Consider the following 16285-nt stretch of genomic DNA (forward strand, 5'->3'; position numbering starts at 1 on the left):
GGATTTCAAAAGTTATGTCTTTTGTGTTCCTTATTATTTTCGTATCATATTTACCAGTTAATGAACCAAAACAATGCTCTAGAAGTTTTGAACATTCCACTCAAAATAGTACAAAACTGCAAGAATATACTGGTCTAGCTTATGAAAATTGTATCTATGGTGTACGAGCAGTGTCAAATAGTGAGGTGAGATAGCTGTATGCCTTGGGTTATGTGTATGGTGTGACATCTCATTCTTTGGAGACTTCACTATTGAAGTCATGTGATGAGAATTTAGACCTCACTGAGTCAACAAGAATGGCACCTGTGCAATGTGTTTATCAAAAAATCTCCAAAGCAAATCAAAAGTATCTCTGGTCATTGATATTTGGGAAAACTACCTCATGTCTAGGTATCATGAAGCAGCAGCTACTCTGATCAAAACAATTGGGTAGAACAGAATTTTTTTTCTACCGACATTCCCGTAGCAAATACAAAGATGGACTCGAAAGGTTCCCAAAAGTTTGTTGTTGTTGTTGTTGTGCAGAGGATCCCCCATGACCTGGAGTCATATTAGATGGGGTATTCCGTAATGACATGTCAACCTGTCAGGTGCCAACACCAACACCAATTAGTTAAATCCAGATATTTCTACACTGAAGTTTAAAACAACAGTTTTCTCCATTCACAGTTCATGACCTGATAAAAGAGGAAAAAAGTCTTAATCATTCCCCAGCACAACGAACATGCAGCAACATGCCCTACAAGTTCCAAAGTTTTCACCAACACATCTCCGGTGCTAAAAAAATGGGCACAAGAATTTAAGTTGGATTAACATATATGCTTTCAAACCATGGCACTCACTAGACAATCTCCCTGCAGGCAATGTTGTGATTGTAGTCAGTTACTCCTGCTACCTACATGGTACATTGTCTCCTGCTACTAAGGTTTGTACAGTGAATAAAGGGCCCCTAGAAACAATGTGGTGCATCGGCTCCTGCTGGTTCTTCTCACAGTATCAACACTTGCACCAAGGTTTGTACAGTGAATAAAGTGCCCTTACAACGAATGTGGTGCATCGGTTGCTGCTGGTTCATCTCGCAGTAACAACATTTAGAATGGACTAGGTGTTGACGTTAATCTGCAACTTCTTACAATATTGAGAAAAGGTGCTCAAAATGGCAGGCCAAAGCTCGCCAAGGATACCTTGTTCTTTTCACAGTATCAACACTTTCATTGGGCCAGGTGCTGAAGGTAAGGTGGCTGCAAGTATGATGCATATCCACATGGTGCCGGATTAAAGTGTACTGTGTGCACATGACACCTATTTTGCAGCACCATAACCACCAACAGCTCAATATATTGATGGCACAGAGCAGCTCTTGCAGCATTTGAGCTAGCTTGACATTAGTCGCCAAAGACACACACAGAGACGGCGGATTCAACAGGGGGGGCTGAACCAGCCATTTTCTTTGGTGCGAATAGCTACAAGCTTTCATCATAGGCAGGCGCAGCTGTGAGCAACCTAGACTTTCAAAAGTTTATCAAACAGAATCCGTGTATGCACAACAGCTCAGAAACAGCAGCTGCAGCACACCAGAGGAGATGATGGCGCCCAGAGAGCTGGAGGGGCAACCCCTGCTTCACGAGTGAAAACCTTTTTTTGTGGTTCACATTAAAACCCAAAGGTCTTCCCTTAATGAAGCAGCTGTGTGGTCTACGTGGGTGGTGGTAGTCGTAGGAGTTCACTCATATTGTGTATTTGGCATTTGTGATTTGAGGAGAGGCATATGTTCTCCTGGTTTTGTGTGAGGGGAGGTAAGGGTTCTTCCACATTATTGTGTGGTTCATTAGCTCAAAAGGTTTATATGCATGGGTGAAATTATAAAGGAAAAGACAGTAGAAGATATCAAAAAGTTGTGATTGTCATGTGGTAATGTTAACAAAGTTGGTTGGCATGTCTTAGCACATGAGAGCTATAATATGGTGTACTGGATACCATTTGCATGAGAGTTTGATTAGCAATGAGATTATAATTATTAGTTGAGATTATCTTGTACATTTAAGTCTATCATTGTTTTTGAAGTTAATTATGGGATTAATGCTTGTCTTTGATCCTTCTTAGCTCTTGACTTCCGATAACTATATGTCCTATCCTAAACAGGGGATTTCATACACAACCGTATTTCATAAACAATAAGGCTGCAGCATAACAGTTGCTTAGTTGACTGATCATCTTCAAGACCAAGTCACATATGTGTGGACATTAAGACAACTAGGCTTGAGCAGCTGAAACAAGCTGTAGAAATTGACATTGGCTGCTCGAAAAACCCTTGGATCCTAGTGAAGAAAGCAACATTTGTTTTACTATGATCACATTCACTTGCCTTTGGGAACTTGGATAACCAGGAACTCTCTATTACTTGGAGACTCCCGGATGCAAGGAACTCAGCTCAAAGTTACAACATTTGTTTTACTATGAGCAGATTCACTTGCCTTTGGGAACTTGGATAACCAGGAACTCTCTATTACTTGGAGACTCCCGGATGCAAGGAAAAGATTCCACTCAGCTCAAAGTTGTGTGTAAGACTAATATAGAATGTCTGGTACAGATTAATGGATGGAAATCTTTGTCCTTTCCAGTTCTTCTAGGTAAATTCTGAGTGGTTTTTAAGCATAGATCCTATATTTATATGCTTCTGATCCTGCTGGCTGACTGTACAGGCCAGAGGTATCAGCTTGGAGGAGTTGCAAGTGCATATGTGGTACAACCCTAAAAGGGAATATGGGTATATCATTAAGGACTTATGCCTGGCACACTAGAAGGGTGGTCCTGGATTGCAGGTGGGTGGCCTGCTCCTCACTTGAGGCCACTTTTCTTTTACTGGGGCTTGATGCTGTCTAGGATTACTGAGATCTGCTGGTGTAGCTGCTGGGTCAAAGAACAGAACCCCTTTTTGTGGTGGGGCCATGTTTATATTTTTTGCTTATGCTCCCAATTGTAAGGGAGGTTTGGGTTTCTTTTAAATACTGGTTTTCATGTTTTTCTGTACAAAAGTATGAGATGTTATGATGTACAGAGGTTCTCGTCTAGCTACTGACTCTCAGTTTCAGGGTATGATGTACTGAGGAGCCTCCTCTTTGTGTTTGGACAGGCAGTTTCCTTAATAATACATAAACAATACTATAATTACCACTAGCAAATTTCATATCATGTTTGATGCTTCTCTACTGAAACTGATGTAGCACTTTCTATGTCCTACCAGAAGGAAGAACTAATTAGGAACCAGCATTCACTACAAAACCTACATACTGAAAGAAAGAAGTCAGCATACCAAAGTGCAGCCAGGAGAAGATGAAACCCCATCACCTCCAAAGTGCTCATTTGAAGCCATTAGGTTCTCCTTGCATTCATCCAGGCTTTCTGGCATGGATTGTGACAAACTTTGTTCTATGCTCAGGTTTGACAATATCTCCTCAGCCTCCATATACACAGTTGCAGCATGTTTACTCAAGTGTTGCATCAAGCCCAAAGCATCATCTGTTCCGTAAGCTACAAACTCCTATTGAAACAATCGACCAACCAATACAAAATTGTCAAGAAACATCACCTACATGGATTCTAGTTAGTAAACAAAGACACGCACGCACACCTCTGCACATTCATCTACTTGTGCTTGTGCACACACCCACACACTCAGTCATTCACTCACTAATTTTTTACGATACATCCCTTCAAAATCTTTCCCTATTCTTTGCTTAACTAGCCTGCATAATGCAAAAAAATTCTCCTCTTAAACACACGGGATTGAGAGTCGTGCACGGACCCGCAGGCAAAATACAATGCCGTGTTTTGCCTATGGGACTGTCACACCATAGGGAGACTCGTGCCTGGAACTGTGTCTTACCTATGGGACTGTCACTCCATAGGAAGACCAGGTTTTTATGTTTTTATGTCGTGCCAGTTTTGTGCCGACAGATATTTTGTACTTGTTCCATGAACGGGATGTTACTATTTGCACATGCACACATGATTTGCATGCTTGAAACTATTTTCGCATGACATGTATTTGTGTGTTTGCCTGTTTGACGTGTTACTTACTGAGCGGGGACGCCTGCCAGTGAGTCGTGAAGTCTGCTCTGTATTCTGACGAGTTTTGGTGCATGTGAACAGGTGGTAAGTATGTCGCACTTGTTGTTTTAATGTTTTATATTCTAACCCTTTATTTTATAAGGTTAGGTGTTCACATTTATTTAAAAGTGGGCACCCCCTTTGGGCACCCACTTAGGGGCCAAGGTGGGGAGCCCCACTTTAAGTGAGTGTGGGGGTGGGCATGGTCACCTACCCAAACTCCCCACCCACATGCATACGTGGAAAACTCTAGTTGTAACTTCACCTTAATTTTTATTAAAAAGCTCCCTTCTTCAAGCGTGTTCAGCATCCGCTTCGTGGAAAACCAGCTGCCGGCGATCATCTCTCCCTCTGGCGCATGTCTTTCATGAAGGCGAAGTATCCTCTGCTGCTGGCTGCGCCTGCCTCTCTACAGGTGGCTGAATACTGTTGCTGGTGGCTGCGTTGAATCTTGCAGGGGACTGCTTATGCTGCTGCTGCTGCCTGCGCCAGCTCTTCTATAGACGGCTGTAACTCCAGCCAGCGCTGATTACAGGTGCCGTCTATACTTCAACTGCACCTCAGCCTCTCCTGCAGGCGGCTGTCACCTCCACAAGGCTGCACAGCTGCAGCTGCTCCCACAGGCGGCTGAATTTCAGCAGGCTGCGCTGTCCTCACCTCCACGTTGAAGTTATCTGCAGATAACCCATCTTCTACCAGCTGTCACCTCCAATAGATTAAGCTGCTGTACAGGCCAGAGGCAGCTGCCTTTTCCTCTGCAGGCGACCATAACAAGCAAGTTGTGCAACCTCTCCTTCTCCTCCTCTGCACAGTAGCTACTATCAACAGAAGGATACAATTGGCTGCACCTCCACGCCATCTTCCTTCCTCCACGCTGCAGCCAGGCCTCTCCGCCCTTGCAAGTGGATGCTTCTCCTCTCACAGCAGGCGGCTGTACCCTTCGTGGTGGTGCTTGTCTTGTTATTTCTACACGAGGCAACTCTTTCTTCAACAAGGGTGGCTTCATATTCTACACAAACACCACAAGTATTGGTTTTCTATCAACCATCTACAAGTAAGTGATTTTCAGATTTGAAAAAGTATTTTATGTTTAAATCTGATAAAGGATTCATCCCGCTCGGCCAACACCCGTTCGGTGCCGGGTTGTCCAAGCTATATTGGCGAACCTCGGTCCAAAGGTGCTGAGATCGGGAGAGCCAGGCGTTAGTACGAGAGCGCCTGTTTGTGCGTGGTCTCGGAACACCAGTGAGGCGCTCTCCGCGGAGTCCAGTGAAAGCACAGGACCGTAGCGATTGGACCACACTAGTGGTCGTTCTGCTTCAAGCTTCTACATCGAAATTCGAGCCTACTTGTTTGGTACTGTTTTCATATGTACATGGACATTATCTGGTTCTTGGAACCCATGGAGCATTGTATTTATTAAATACTCCCAATAAATATATCATATATTGAGGGGGGGGTCGGCCCGTTCCGGCCCCAGTGCTGGTGTCCATCTTTCCATTTCATTTCATTTAAATTTCAAGTTGTTTTAAGTTGTCCATTTCATATTTGTGGTTTTAAAGTTGTGCTATTAAGCGTGTGGGTGTCCAACGGAGTCTTTCCCACTTGACGGGATCGGTTTCATTGGTATCAGAGCACGGTTGTTTCCCTCTTCCTAGTGGGGAAACGAACCTGTGTACTGGACATCCCGCTTTTAGCAAACTTTAAACACAATGGACAGCCAAGGCAACCCTTTGGAAGTACCAAATTCGAGGGGTCCATCTAGTGCCTCTCGTGGGTCTGATGCCCTGCGAGGTAGACACAAGCCCCTTGAAAGGGTTATGGATAGTGAATCCAAGGGACAACTGTCTCCAGGAAAGACAGTTATGCTTGAACAAGAGCCTGATGCTATGAGGGCTGAAATGGAACATATGAGAAAACTTTTGCAGGCTCAAGAGCAAGAATTAAAGTTTTTGCATGAAGATCCCCATCTACAAAGTGCTATTGAAGCCAGGAAGGCTGATGCTATGGTTGATGTAACCTTTGAATCAATGGCTCGTGAAGTGGGCAAGAAACCAAGGGAGTTGGCACTTGCCTATCTCCTTCGCAAAGGTGATATCAAAGAGGGGGATGACGGAGAGCTGAAATTCAGAAATCCACCTCGTTTGAAGCATGGAGATCCCGCATCCCAGAGGCTGAAATCTTTTATGCAAAAGGAAGAGGTGACTGTCACCTCTCGACATGCTTCCTCTCCACAAGGCACAAAGCCTGATAGATATATGTATGCCAGTGCTCATGGAGGGCATCAAAGTCACATGCATGCAAGATATGTATCTCATGCTGACAGGTCTGCTTCCAGAAAAATTTTGCCTTTTGAGTTGTCTCATGGAGAGACCATGCCATATGCAGGTAAGTCACATGCATCTGAGTTTCGAGTTCGTGGAGCACATGCCACCGTGCCCCATGAAGCTTCTATGACGGCCCATGGAGCCCATGCAGATAGGGCTACCCCATTGGATAAGGGGAAAAGAAAAAGAGAAGACCATGAGCCTCATGCCAGGAAGCTCAAGGAATTCAAAGCAGGTGACAAATCTGTTAAATTTGATGCTTTTCATGGTGAACATGATGCTTCTAAGGTGTTAGCATTTGTGGCACAGTTCGACATTGCTTTTAGCGATGAGGATTTCACAGAAAAGTCAAAGGTGCGCCATGCTAGCATGTTTTTGAAAGGGACTGCTGCTCATTGGTGGATCACTGAAAAGATCACCAAGGATCCCATTTCTACTTGGAAGGAATTCAAAGACAGATTTTATGCTCAGTTCTTGCCACCCAATGCAGAGCAAACTCTCACTCAAAAGTGGGATAGGCTGGAACAAAAAGATAATGAGAGTGTGCAACAGTATGTTAACAAATTCTGGAAAGTGTTGCTGGAAGTGACTCCCTTCATGCAAATCACAGAGGATGAAAGAAAGAGGAAGTTTCGTTCTAGACTGCAACCAGCATATAGATCGGGTATTGAATTGCACCCAAAACATACGTTGCAACAACTCACAGCTTCTGCTCTTGCTACAGAGCAATTGGTACTCAAGATTAAACAGGATCAAGGAGGTTCCAAGGGGAAGGACAAGGCTGTTCCAAATCAGCAAAAGGGTGGACAGCCACCTAAAAAGAACTTCCGGGAGTCCTACAAGGGTGGTAAAGCTGAAAATAACACATCTAAAGAACAGGGCCCAAGGAAGAACAAATTTGGATTAACCCCGGAGCAAAGAGAGCAATATGCCAAGGATGGAAAATGCTTCTCTTGTGGTAGCAAAGACCACATGTTTCGGCAATGCCCAGATCGCAAATCAAAGCACAAGGACAAGCATACCAAAGCTAATGTACATGCAGTTCCTGATGTGCAAGGAAATACAGGTCATGATGCAAAAGAGCGTATGGTTTGCAAGGCTTGGGGGCAAATCAAGGATCAGCCCGCACTCTTTATGTTTGATGACTGTGCAACTGACAATTTCATCTCTATGCAAATGGCAGCTGCATTGGGTATTGAGGTTGAAAACATGGGACCTCAGATTGAAGCCGAAGTTGCATTTATTGGTAAAGAGGTGCAGGTTACCCCTTTGATTGGGAAGTTGCGTATCCATATTCAGGGCTACCTTGATAATGAGCATTTCCTAGTTGATCCACTGAATGGATGTGATGTATTGTTGGGCAAGCCGTGGCACCATAGGCTTGAGCCCCGCAAAGATTACAAGTCCAATATGATTTCCTTTATGCATAAAGGCCGCATGCATTTTATTGATGCTGGCAAAGAAGGGGATTCTATCCCAGTTGTATCACACATCCAAATTAATAAAGCAATGAAAAAGAGTCTTTCAGCGTACTTGGTTTTTGTGCGTGATAGTCTTGTGCCAAATCATCAAAATGTGGATGCTATGTCTAATGATAGGCTGAATTTTCTTAATGCATTCAAAGACTGTTTTGCTAACTCGTTGCCAGGTGAATTACCTCCCCAAAGGCCCGAAGATCACCGCATAGATCTTGTGCCAGGTAGTTCTCCACCTAACAAACCCGCATACCGAGTGAGTGCTGCACAACAAGAAGAAATTATGAAGCAAGTCAACGAGCTTTTAGAGAAAGGTTTGGTTCAGCCCAGTTCCTCACCTTACTGATCTCCTGTGCTTCTTGTTCAAAAGAAGGACGGATCATTCCGTATGTGTGTAGACTATAGAGCTTTGAACAAGCTTACCATCAAGAACAGATTCCCAATTCCGCGAATTGATGATATCTTGGATAAGCTTGATGGCTCAGCTTGTTTTAGCAGACTTGATTTAAAGAGTGGATATCACCAGATACGCGTGGTGCCACAAGATGTCCATAAGACTGCATTCAGGACAGCCTTCGGATTATATGAATTCTTAGTAATGCCTTTTGGTCTCACCAATGCTCCTGCTACTTTTAATCGTATGATGGATAGGATATTCCGACCCCATCGCAAGTTTACAGGAGTCTTCTTTGATGATATCTTGGTTTTCTCCAAGAATGAGCAGGAACACAGAACTCATTTGGTCACAGTGTTCGAAGAGTTGCGGAAGCATAAACTTTTCGTCAATGCCAAGAAAAGTGAGTTTTTCCTTTCAGAGATTCATTATCTGGGACATATTGTATCCAAAGATGGAGTTACAATGGATCCTGCAAAGATAGAGACTATTCGGAATTGGCCCGAATTACAAAACGTACATCAAGTACGTAGTTTTTTGGGATTATGTTCGTATTACAGGCGTTTCATAAGGCATTTCGCCATGATTGCCACTCCTCTACATGATCTCACGAAGAAGAAAACTGCTTTCAAATGGACTTCAAAGGAACAGAATGCTTTCTTGCAGCTCAAGCATGCGATCATATGTGGTCCAGTATTGATTGTTCCTGACTTGCACAAGTCATTCGTGGTTGAATGTGATGCTTGTGGTGATTGCATTGGAGCTGTCCTAAATCAAGAAGGGCATGCAGTTGCATACGAGAGCTGTCGTTTGCACGATGCTGAGCTTCATATGGATATCTATGAGAAAGAGCTCTTGGCTGTAATTCACGCCTTAAAGATTTGGAAACATTACCTTCTTGGGGCTGAATTTGTAGTCAAGACAGATCATCAAAGCTTGAGATACTTTCTATCTCAAACCAAGCTTTCAGAGAAGCAGATGAGAATGGCAAATTTTCTTTCCATGTTTCATTTTCAGATTGTGCATACTCCGGGAAAGAAAAATGTGGTGGCCGATGCACTATCTAGGAGGCCTTATGTTGCTGCAGTTTCAGTGGCCTCTCATGGAGATCTATTTGCTATGAGAGATTTGTATCATTTGGATGCTGATTTTTGCCATATATGGACTGATTTGATGGCTGGTCATTCACATGCCTCTTATGTTATCAACGAGGGTTATCTCATGAAGGATAATTGCCTATGTGTGGTGAAGGATTTGCGTCCAAAGGTTATGGACGAATGTCACGCTCCACCTTATGCTGGTCATAGAGGTATTATGCCTACTACTCGCATGATTCAGAGGTACTTCTTTTGGCCAAGCATGCGTAAAGACATTGAGGCTTATGTGCGTGCATGTATTACTTGCCAAAAGGTGAAATTTGACAGGCAAAAGCCTCCAGGTTTGCTTCAGCCATTGCCTATTCCCTCGCAACCTTGGGAAAGTATCACGATGGATTTTATTATGGATTTGCCTAGATCCCAGCATGGGAATGATGCTATTTGGACTATTGTGGACAGGTTTAGCAAGCAAGCTCATTTCTTGCCTGTCAAGAAAACCATTAAAGCTGATCATATGGTAAAGCTTTTTCTTGCTAATATTTTCAAGCATCATGGTATGCCCAAATCCATTGTTGGGGATAGAGATCCCAGGACTACAAGCCTATTTTGGAGGGCTTTGTTTGATAATATGGGTACTAAGCTTGAGTTTTCATCAGCTTATCATCCCCAAACGGATGACCAAAGTGAAGCTGCAAATTCAGCCGTGTTGGATTTGTTGAAATGTTATGTGGCAGATCAAAAGAGTGCATGGGAGAAGTATCTTCCACTTGTTGAGTTTGCCTACAACAATACGATCCATGCTTCCACAGGAAAGGCTCCGTTTGAGATTATTTATGGCAGAGTGGTCTTGCCACCTATCCTTCGAACAAAGGATGAGATTTTTGCAGCTGATGAATATGTTCGTGACTTGGATGTTGCCTTTGGTCAGGTGCGGACAGCCATAGCAAGATCTCAGGATAAGCATAAAATGGCTGCTGACAAGCATAGAAGGGACATGGAAGTCAAAGAAGGTGATTGGGTATTGCTGAAATTTGAGAAGGCTAGGCTTCGGAAGAGGCCAGGACGCGAAGGATCATACCCTAAGCTTTCTCCTCGCTATTCTGGACCCTTCAAGGTGATTCACAAGATCAATGAAGTGTCCTACAGGCTTGCTTTACCTAGTCATTGGAAGATTCACAATGCTTTTCATGTGAGTCTATTTCGGAAATATGTGGGGCCAGATCCGGATGAGCCTGTCACAGAAGATCCGCCAGAGATTGAAGAGCTTGAGGAGATCCTCCAGCCAGAACAGATTGTTTTTCACAAGGAGAGAAAGCTACCTGCAGGAAAGCTTTCCAGGAGATACCTTGTGAAGTTTAAGAATTATTTGCCTATTGATGCCAAATGGGTAAATGAGGATTATTTTGCAGATTATCCGCAATTGTTGCAGGCATATCTTGAGGCTTTTCAGTTGAGGTCAACTCTTTAGAAGCCCGGGGCGATGTCACCAATTGGCCGACCATTTGGTCCATCTCCAGTTTTTGCGTCTCGTTCACTTGAGGCCAGGCCGGTGTCTCATGTGAAGAGGCCAGTATTTTGCTGACATGGACGGGAGCCAGACTGGTGCCACCCGTGTGTTAGCAAGATGGTGTCGTATGGACGGGAGCCAGACCAGTGCCACCCGTGTATGACCTGGACTGTGTTCGACCCATGGGATTGTCACGCCATGGAAGAGCCAGTATTCGTGCCGTGTTTTGCCTATGGGACTGTCACACCATAGGGAGACTCGTGCTTGGAACTGTGTCTTACCTATGGGACTGTCACTCCATAGGAAGACCAGGTTTTCATGTTTTTATGCCGTGCCAGTTTTGTGCCGACAGATATTTTGTACTTGTTCCATGAACGGGATGTTACTATTTGCACATGCACACATGATTTGCATGCTTGAAACTATTTTCGCATGACATGTATTTGTGTGTTTGCCTGTTTGACGTGTTACTTACTGAGCGGGGACGCCTGCCAGTGAGTCGTGAAGTCTGCTCTGTATTCTGACGAGTTTTGGTGCATGTGAACAGGTGGTAAGTATGTCGCACTTGTTGTTTTAATGTTTTATATTCTAACCCTTTATTTTATAAGGTTAGGTGTTCACATTTATTTAAAAGTGGGCACCCCCTTTGGGCACCCACTTAGGGGCCAAGGTGGGGAGCCCCACTTTAAGTGAGTGTGGGGGTGGGCATGGTCACCTACCCAAACTCCCCACCCACATGCATGCGTGGAAAACTCTAGTTGTAACTTCACCTTAATTTTTATTAAAAAGCTCCCTTCTTCAAGCGTGTTCAGCATCCGCTTCGTGGAAAACCAGCTGCCGGCGATCATCTCTCCCTCTGGCGCATGTCTTTCATGAAGGCGAAGTATCCTCTGCTGCTGGCTGCGCCTGCCTCTCTACAGGCGGCTGAATACTGTTGCTGGTGGCTGCGTTGAATCTTGCAGGGGACTGCTTATGCTGCTGCTGCCGCCTGCGCCAGCTCTTCTATAGACGGCTGTAACTCCAGCCAGCGCTGATTACAGGTGCCGTCTATACTTCAACTGCACCTCAGCCTCTCCTGCAGGCGGCTGTCACCTCCACAAGGCTGCACAGCTGCAGCTGCTCCCACAGGCGGCTGAATTTCAGCAGGCTGCGCTGTCCTCACCTCCACGTTGAAGTTATCTGCAGATAACCCATCTTCTACCAGCTGTCACCTCCAATAGATTAAGCTGCTGTACAGGCCAGAGGCAGCTGCCTTTTCCTCTGCAGGCGACCATAACAAGCAAGTTGTGCAACCTCTCCTTCTCCTCCTCTGCACAGTAGCTACTATCAACAGAAGGATACAATTGGCTGCACCTCCACGCCATCTTCCTTCCTCCACGCTGCAGCCAGGCCTCTCCGCCCTTGCAAGTGGATGCTTCTCCTCTCACAGCAGGCGGCTGTACCCTTCGTGGTGGTGCTTGTCTTGTTATTTCTACACGAGGCAACTCTTTCTTCAACAAGGGTGGCTTCATATTCTACACAAACACCACAAGTATTGGTTTTCTATCAACCATCTACAAGTAAGTGATTTTCAGATTTGAAAAAGTATTTTATGTTTAAATCTGATAAAGGATTCATCCCGCTCGGCCAACACCCGTTCGGTGCCGGGTTGTCCAAGCTATATTGGCGAACCTCGGTCCAAAGGTGCTGAGATCGGGAGAGCCAGGCGTTAGTACGAGAGCGCCTGTTTGTGCGTGGTCTCGGAACACCAGTGAGGCGCTCTCCGCGGAGTCCAGTGAAAGCACAGGACCGTAGCGATTGGACCACACTAGTGGTCGTTCTGCTTCGAGCTTCTACATCGAAATTCGAGCCTACTTGTTTGGTACTGTTTTCATATGTACATGGACATTATCTGGTTCTTGGAACCCATGGAGCATTGTATTTATTAAATACTCCCAATAAATATATCATATATTGAGGGGGGGGTCGGCCCGTTCCGGCCCCAGTGCTGGTGTCCATCTTTCCATTTCATTTCATTTAAATTTCAAGTTGTTTTAAGTTGTCCATTTCATATTTGTGGTTTTAAAGTTGTGCTATTAAGCATGTGGGTGTCCAACGGAGTCTTTCCCACTTGACGGGATCGGTTTCAGAAGGATTGGTTAAGCTTTTCCCTAAACGGGATCTTTGTGAAGCTTTTTCTGATTGGAGGCCCATTACTCTTATGCCTGTCATCTATAAGCTTCTGACTAAGATGTTGGCAAATCGTATTAAAGGATTTTTACATGATGGTTTACATCCTGCGCAATATGGTTTTGTGCCTCGCAGGCAAATCAATGATAATTTGGCTTATGCTTATATTGCCATTGAATATGCCAAATACACTAAGCAGGATGTACTCATTTTGCAGGTTGATATTGAGAAAGCTTTTGATTCTGTGCATTGGGACTATATAGCTATGACTATGAGTTATCTTGGTTTCGGTGCAAAGTGGCAAAATATTGTGTATTGGCTCTATAATGACAGTGATGCTTCTTTGATTTTGAGCTCTTCTCTATCAGATTCTTGGAAATTGGGACGTTCAGTTCGCCAGGGTTGTCCGCTTAGTTCCTTGTTGTTTGCTATTGCCACACATCCTTTTCTTTGCTACTTGGATTTTTTGCAAGCTACTGATGAATTGCATGGCTTACAGCTTCCTGCTGGGCATACTTTCCTGGCTCAAGCTTATGCTGATGATTCTTTTTTTATACCCAAGAATACGCAACAAGATCTTCAAAGATTAATGGAGGCTTTGGAACTTTTTGGTCTGGCTGCTGGTTTGAAAGTAAACTTCCGTAAGTCTACCTTGCTTGCGCTTAATGTACAGCAATGGCATCATGTATTGTGGCCCGGTGGAATACCTCCTGGTGGACATATCCTTCGTCATTTGGATTACCCTTTGGGTTGGCAGCTGTCATCTTCACAAATGATTCAATGGGTTATGCTAAAATTGAATCGCAAAATTGATTATTGGCAGCTTTCCACTTGGCCTCTTCATGTACGTCTCAAGATAGTGCAGGCTATTGTAATGGCTTACATACAGTTCTTTCTTCCATTGATTATGTGGAGGAAAGCTGATATAGATCGGTTTATGTCTCTGGCAATGGCAATTGTGTGGAAAACTCAACATCGTAAAAAGGGTCTTCGTCTTTTGTCAATGCCAAAGATGTGTTCTCCAAAGATACATGGTGGCTTGAACATATTGAATATTCATTTTCATGTGCTTGCTCGTAAATCCACTTTGCTATTGGAATTTGTACAACAGCGCCAGCCATGGGCTATTATGTTGGGTCATATGTGTATGTCTATGTCTTCACCTGCTTTTGGAAAGTGGACTGTTACGTATTGGGATGCAATTTTCAGCCATTTCGATGGAAAGATTGTCGGCTGCCCTCTTTCATCTAAGTTAATTTTTGCCTGGAAACAGATTACGCAATATCTTTTTTGGAATCCCAAGCTTAATGCGCAATCTTCTTCGCTTCGCCTTGAGAGTATTCATTGGTCGAAGGCTTTTGATGTACCCTTGGCTCTACGTGAGCCTAGGAAGGCATATTTCCTTTCAAAGAAAGGAGTTTATCTTATTGATGATGTTTTGGATGCTGGTGGCCATGTGCTTTCTTTTGTGGTTGCCGCCAGGAAATTTGGTCTGGGGATGCATTATAGATCAATCTGGCAGCTTATTCGAGAGCCTCTTGCTCCCTTTGAACCAATTGCAGATTTGGATCGTTCTGATCGTTTGGTTGATTGGAGCCTTAAAAGAGAACAACCTGCACGAGGCCCTTTATCAATGGCTAAACTTTCGGTTCATTCGATATATCATTTCTTGTTGCCTGCCTCTTGGGTTCAAGAACATGCGAATCAGATTTGGCATCTTCATAAAAGTCAGGCTTGGTGGAAACAGCGGCTTCATTCTCTTTGGAAATGCAGTCTTCCTTTGAAAAGTAGACTTTTTTTATGGAGATGCTTGATTGGAGTCTTGCCAGTCGGCCTTTTCTTGGCTAGGCGACTTTTGGCACCTTCAACTTGTCATAGTTGTGGTGCTTCTCAAGAGACAGTCTTTCATCTTTTGTGGAGTTGTCCTCTCACTAGGACTTTATTGGATCGGATTGCTACACGTTTGAGAGCCCGCTTCCGACAGGCACCCTTTGGGAAATACTTTTGGATCTTCGGTCTTCTCCCTTCACCCCTTAGATCCTATAAAGTCTTCTTTGATTGGGTTCGCTATTGGGCTTTATGGACTACCTGGGAGTCTCGCAACAGGATAGTTTTTGCTGGGCCTCATTTGGATGCTTACTCATTCTTCCGTTCCTCTCTTCAGCAATCTTTATATGACTGTCTCTCTCTTCATGAGATTGACTCATCTCTGTATGCTCTTTTTACAGATTGTTTTTAGATGTTTAACTATGTTCACACTGAACATAGTGAACATTCTAGTAGTTTCCCTTGTATATGGTCTTTTTGGTGGGTTTTCCTCGTTTTGAGGTTTCCCACCTGTAATTAATGACATGAAGCTTTTAAAAAAAAAAAAAAAAAGTGTGTGTGTGTGTGTGTGTGTGTGTGTGCATGTGTGTGATGTGGTGTGTTGCGTGCATTTTCGTGGAGAAGTCCCCCATCTACACCTGTTCGCGCACCCATGCCAGCAGACTCAAGTCCTATTCTCAGTCCGCCGTTGCCAATAGCCCGACGTCACCTAAAGTCAACTGCCTTGTTGCTGATTGTGGAGAGACGTGTAGCCTCACTACTACATGTGTGTGTGTGTGTGTGTGTGTGCGCGCGCGTGCATGTGTGGGGCCTGGGCGCACGCGGGTGTGCATGCTCTGTGTGCGCGCGCGCGCGTGTGTTGTGAGACAGAATCGAGAGGGAGTCCGACAGCCCTATCGGCCTCTCATCTGACGCATCTCGGTTGCATCTGACGCGACCTGACGCTCTGATCTCATTCGCTTCTCTTGCCAGCCTCGCGCCCCTTGCTTGCGATTTATACTCTAACCTTTGCTGCTGTTTTTTCCTCCGTGTTTCATCTCCTGCTGCTTGTTTTTTTTTTCCGCTGTACAACCCTTTGTGTGTGTGTGTGTGTGTGTTGTGTGCGCGCGCGCGCGCGTCTTCGTACGCGATTCCCAGGAGGTCATTTTGGGAAGACACTCTGGCTTTTTGCTCGGATTCCACAACAATATGCCAACTTTGGGCTATTCTTTGCGTGGACTACTTTTTGGGCATTGTGGACAATATGGGAAAATAGAAATCAGATGCATTTTGGACATATTCCTCTGGATCAATACATCTACTTCCGACACTTGTTGAGATAGTCTCTACATGACTTCCGAAACTTGCACCAAATAGATGATCAGCAATACGTGGCCTTC

General features: G+C 44.4%; 1 protein-coding gene across 4 annotated transcripts in view; it reads right to left on the reverse strand.

Annotated features, from left to right (window-relative positions):
- Positions 1–232: 232 nt before the first annotated feature.
- The window catches only part of LOC147638020 (transcription factor MYB3R-1-like), a 54684-nt gene continuing 38631 nt past the window's right edge, over positions 233–16285 (reverse strand). For 2 of the 4 annotated variants that reach the window (XM_086797534.1, XM_086797527.1), the window contains exons 10-11: positions 3314–3541; positions 233–583 (exon numbers count right to left, since the gene is read on the reverse strand). In XM_086797534.1, the coding sequence (XP_086653660.1) occupies positions 449–583; positions 3314–3541 (363 nt within the window). In that variant the 3' untranslated portion in view covers positions 233–448. Of the gene's footprint in view, positions 584–677; positions 740–3313; positions 3542–16285 lie in introns of all 4 variants that reach the window. The other 2 variants (XM_086797549.1, XM_086797541.1) reach the window with 2 other exon arrangements.

Source organism: Cibotium barometz, chromosome 5 (assembly GCF_041138505.1).
Source record: "Cibotium barometz isolate CiBa-2024 chromosome 5, ASM4113850v1, whole genome shotgun sequence".
NCBI lineage: Eukaryota > Viridiplantae > Streptophyta > Polypodiopsida > Cyatheales > Cibotiaceae > Cibotium > Cibotium barometz.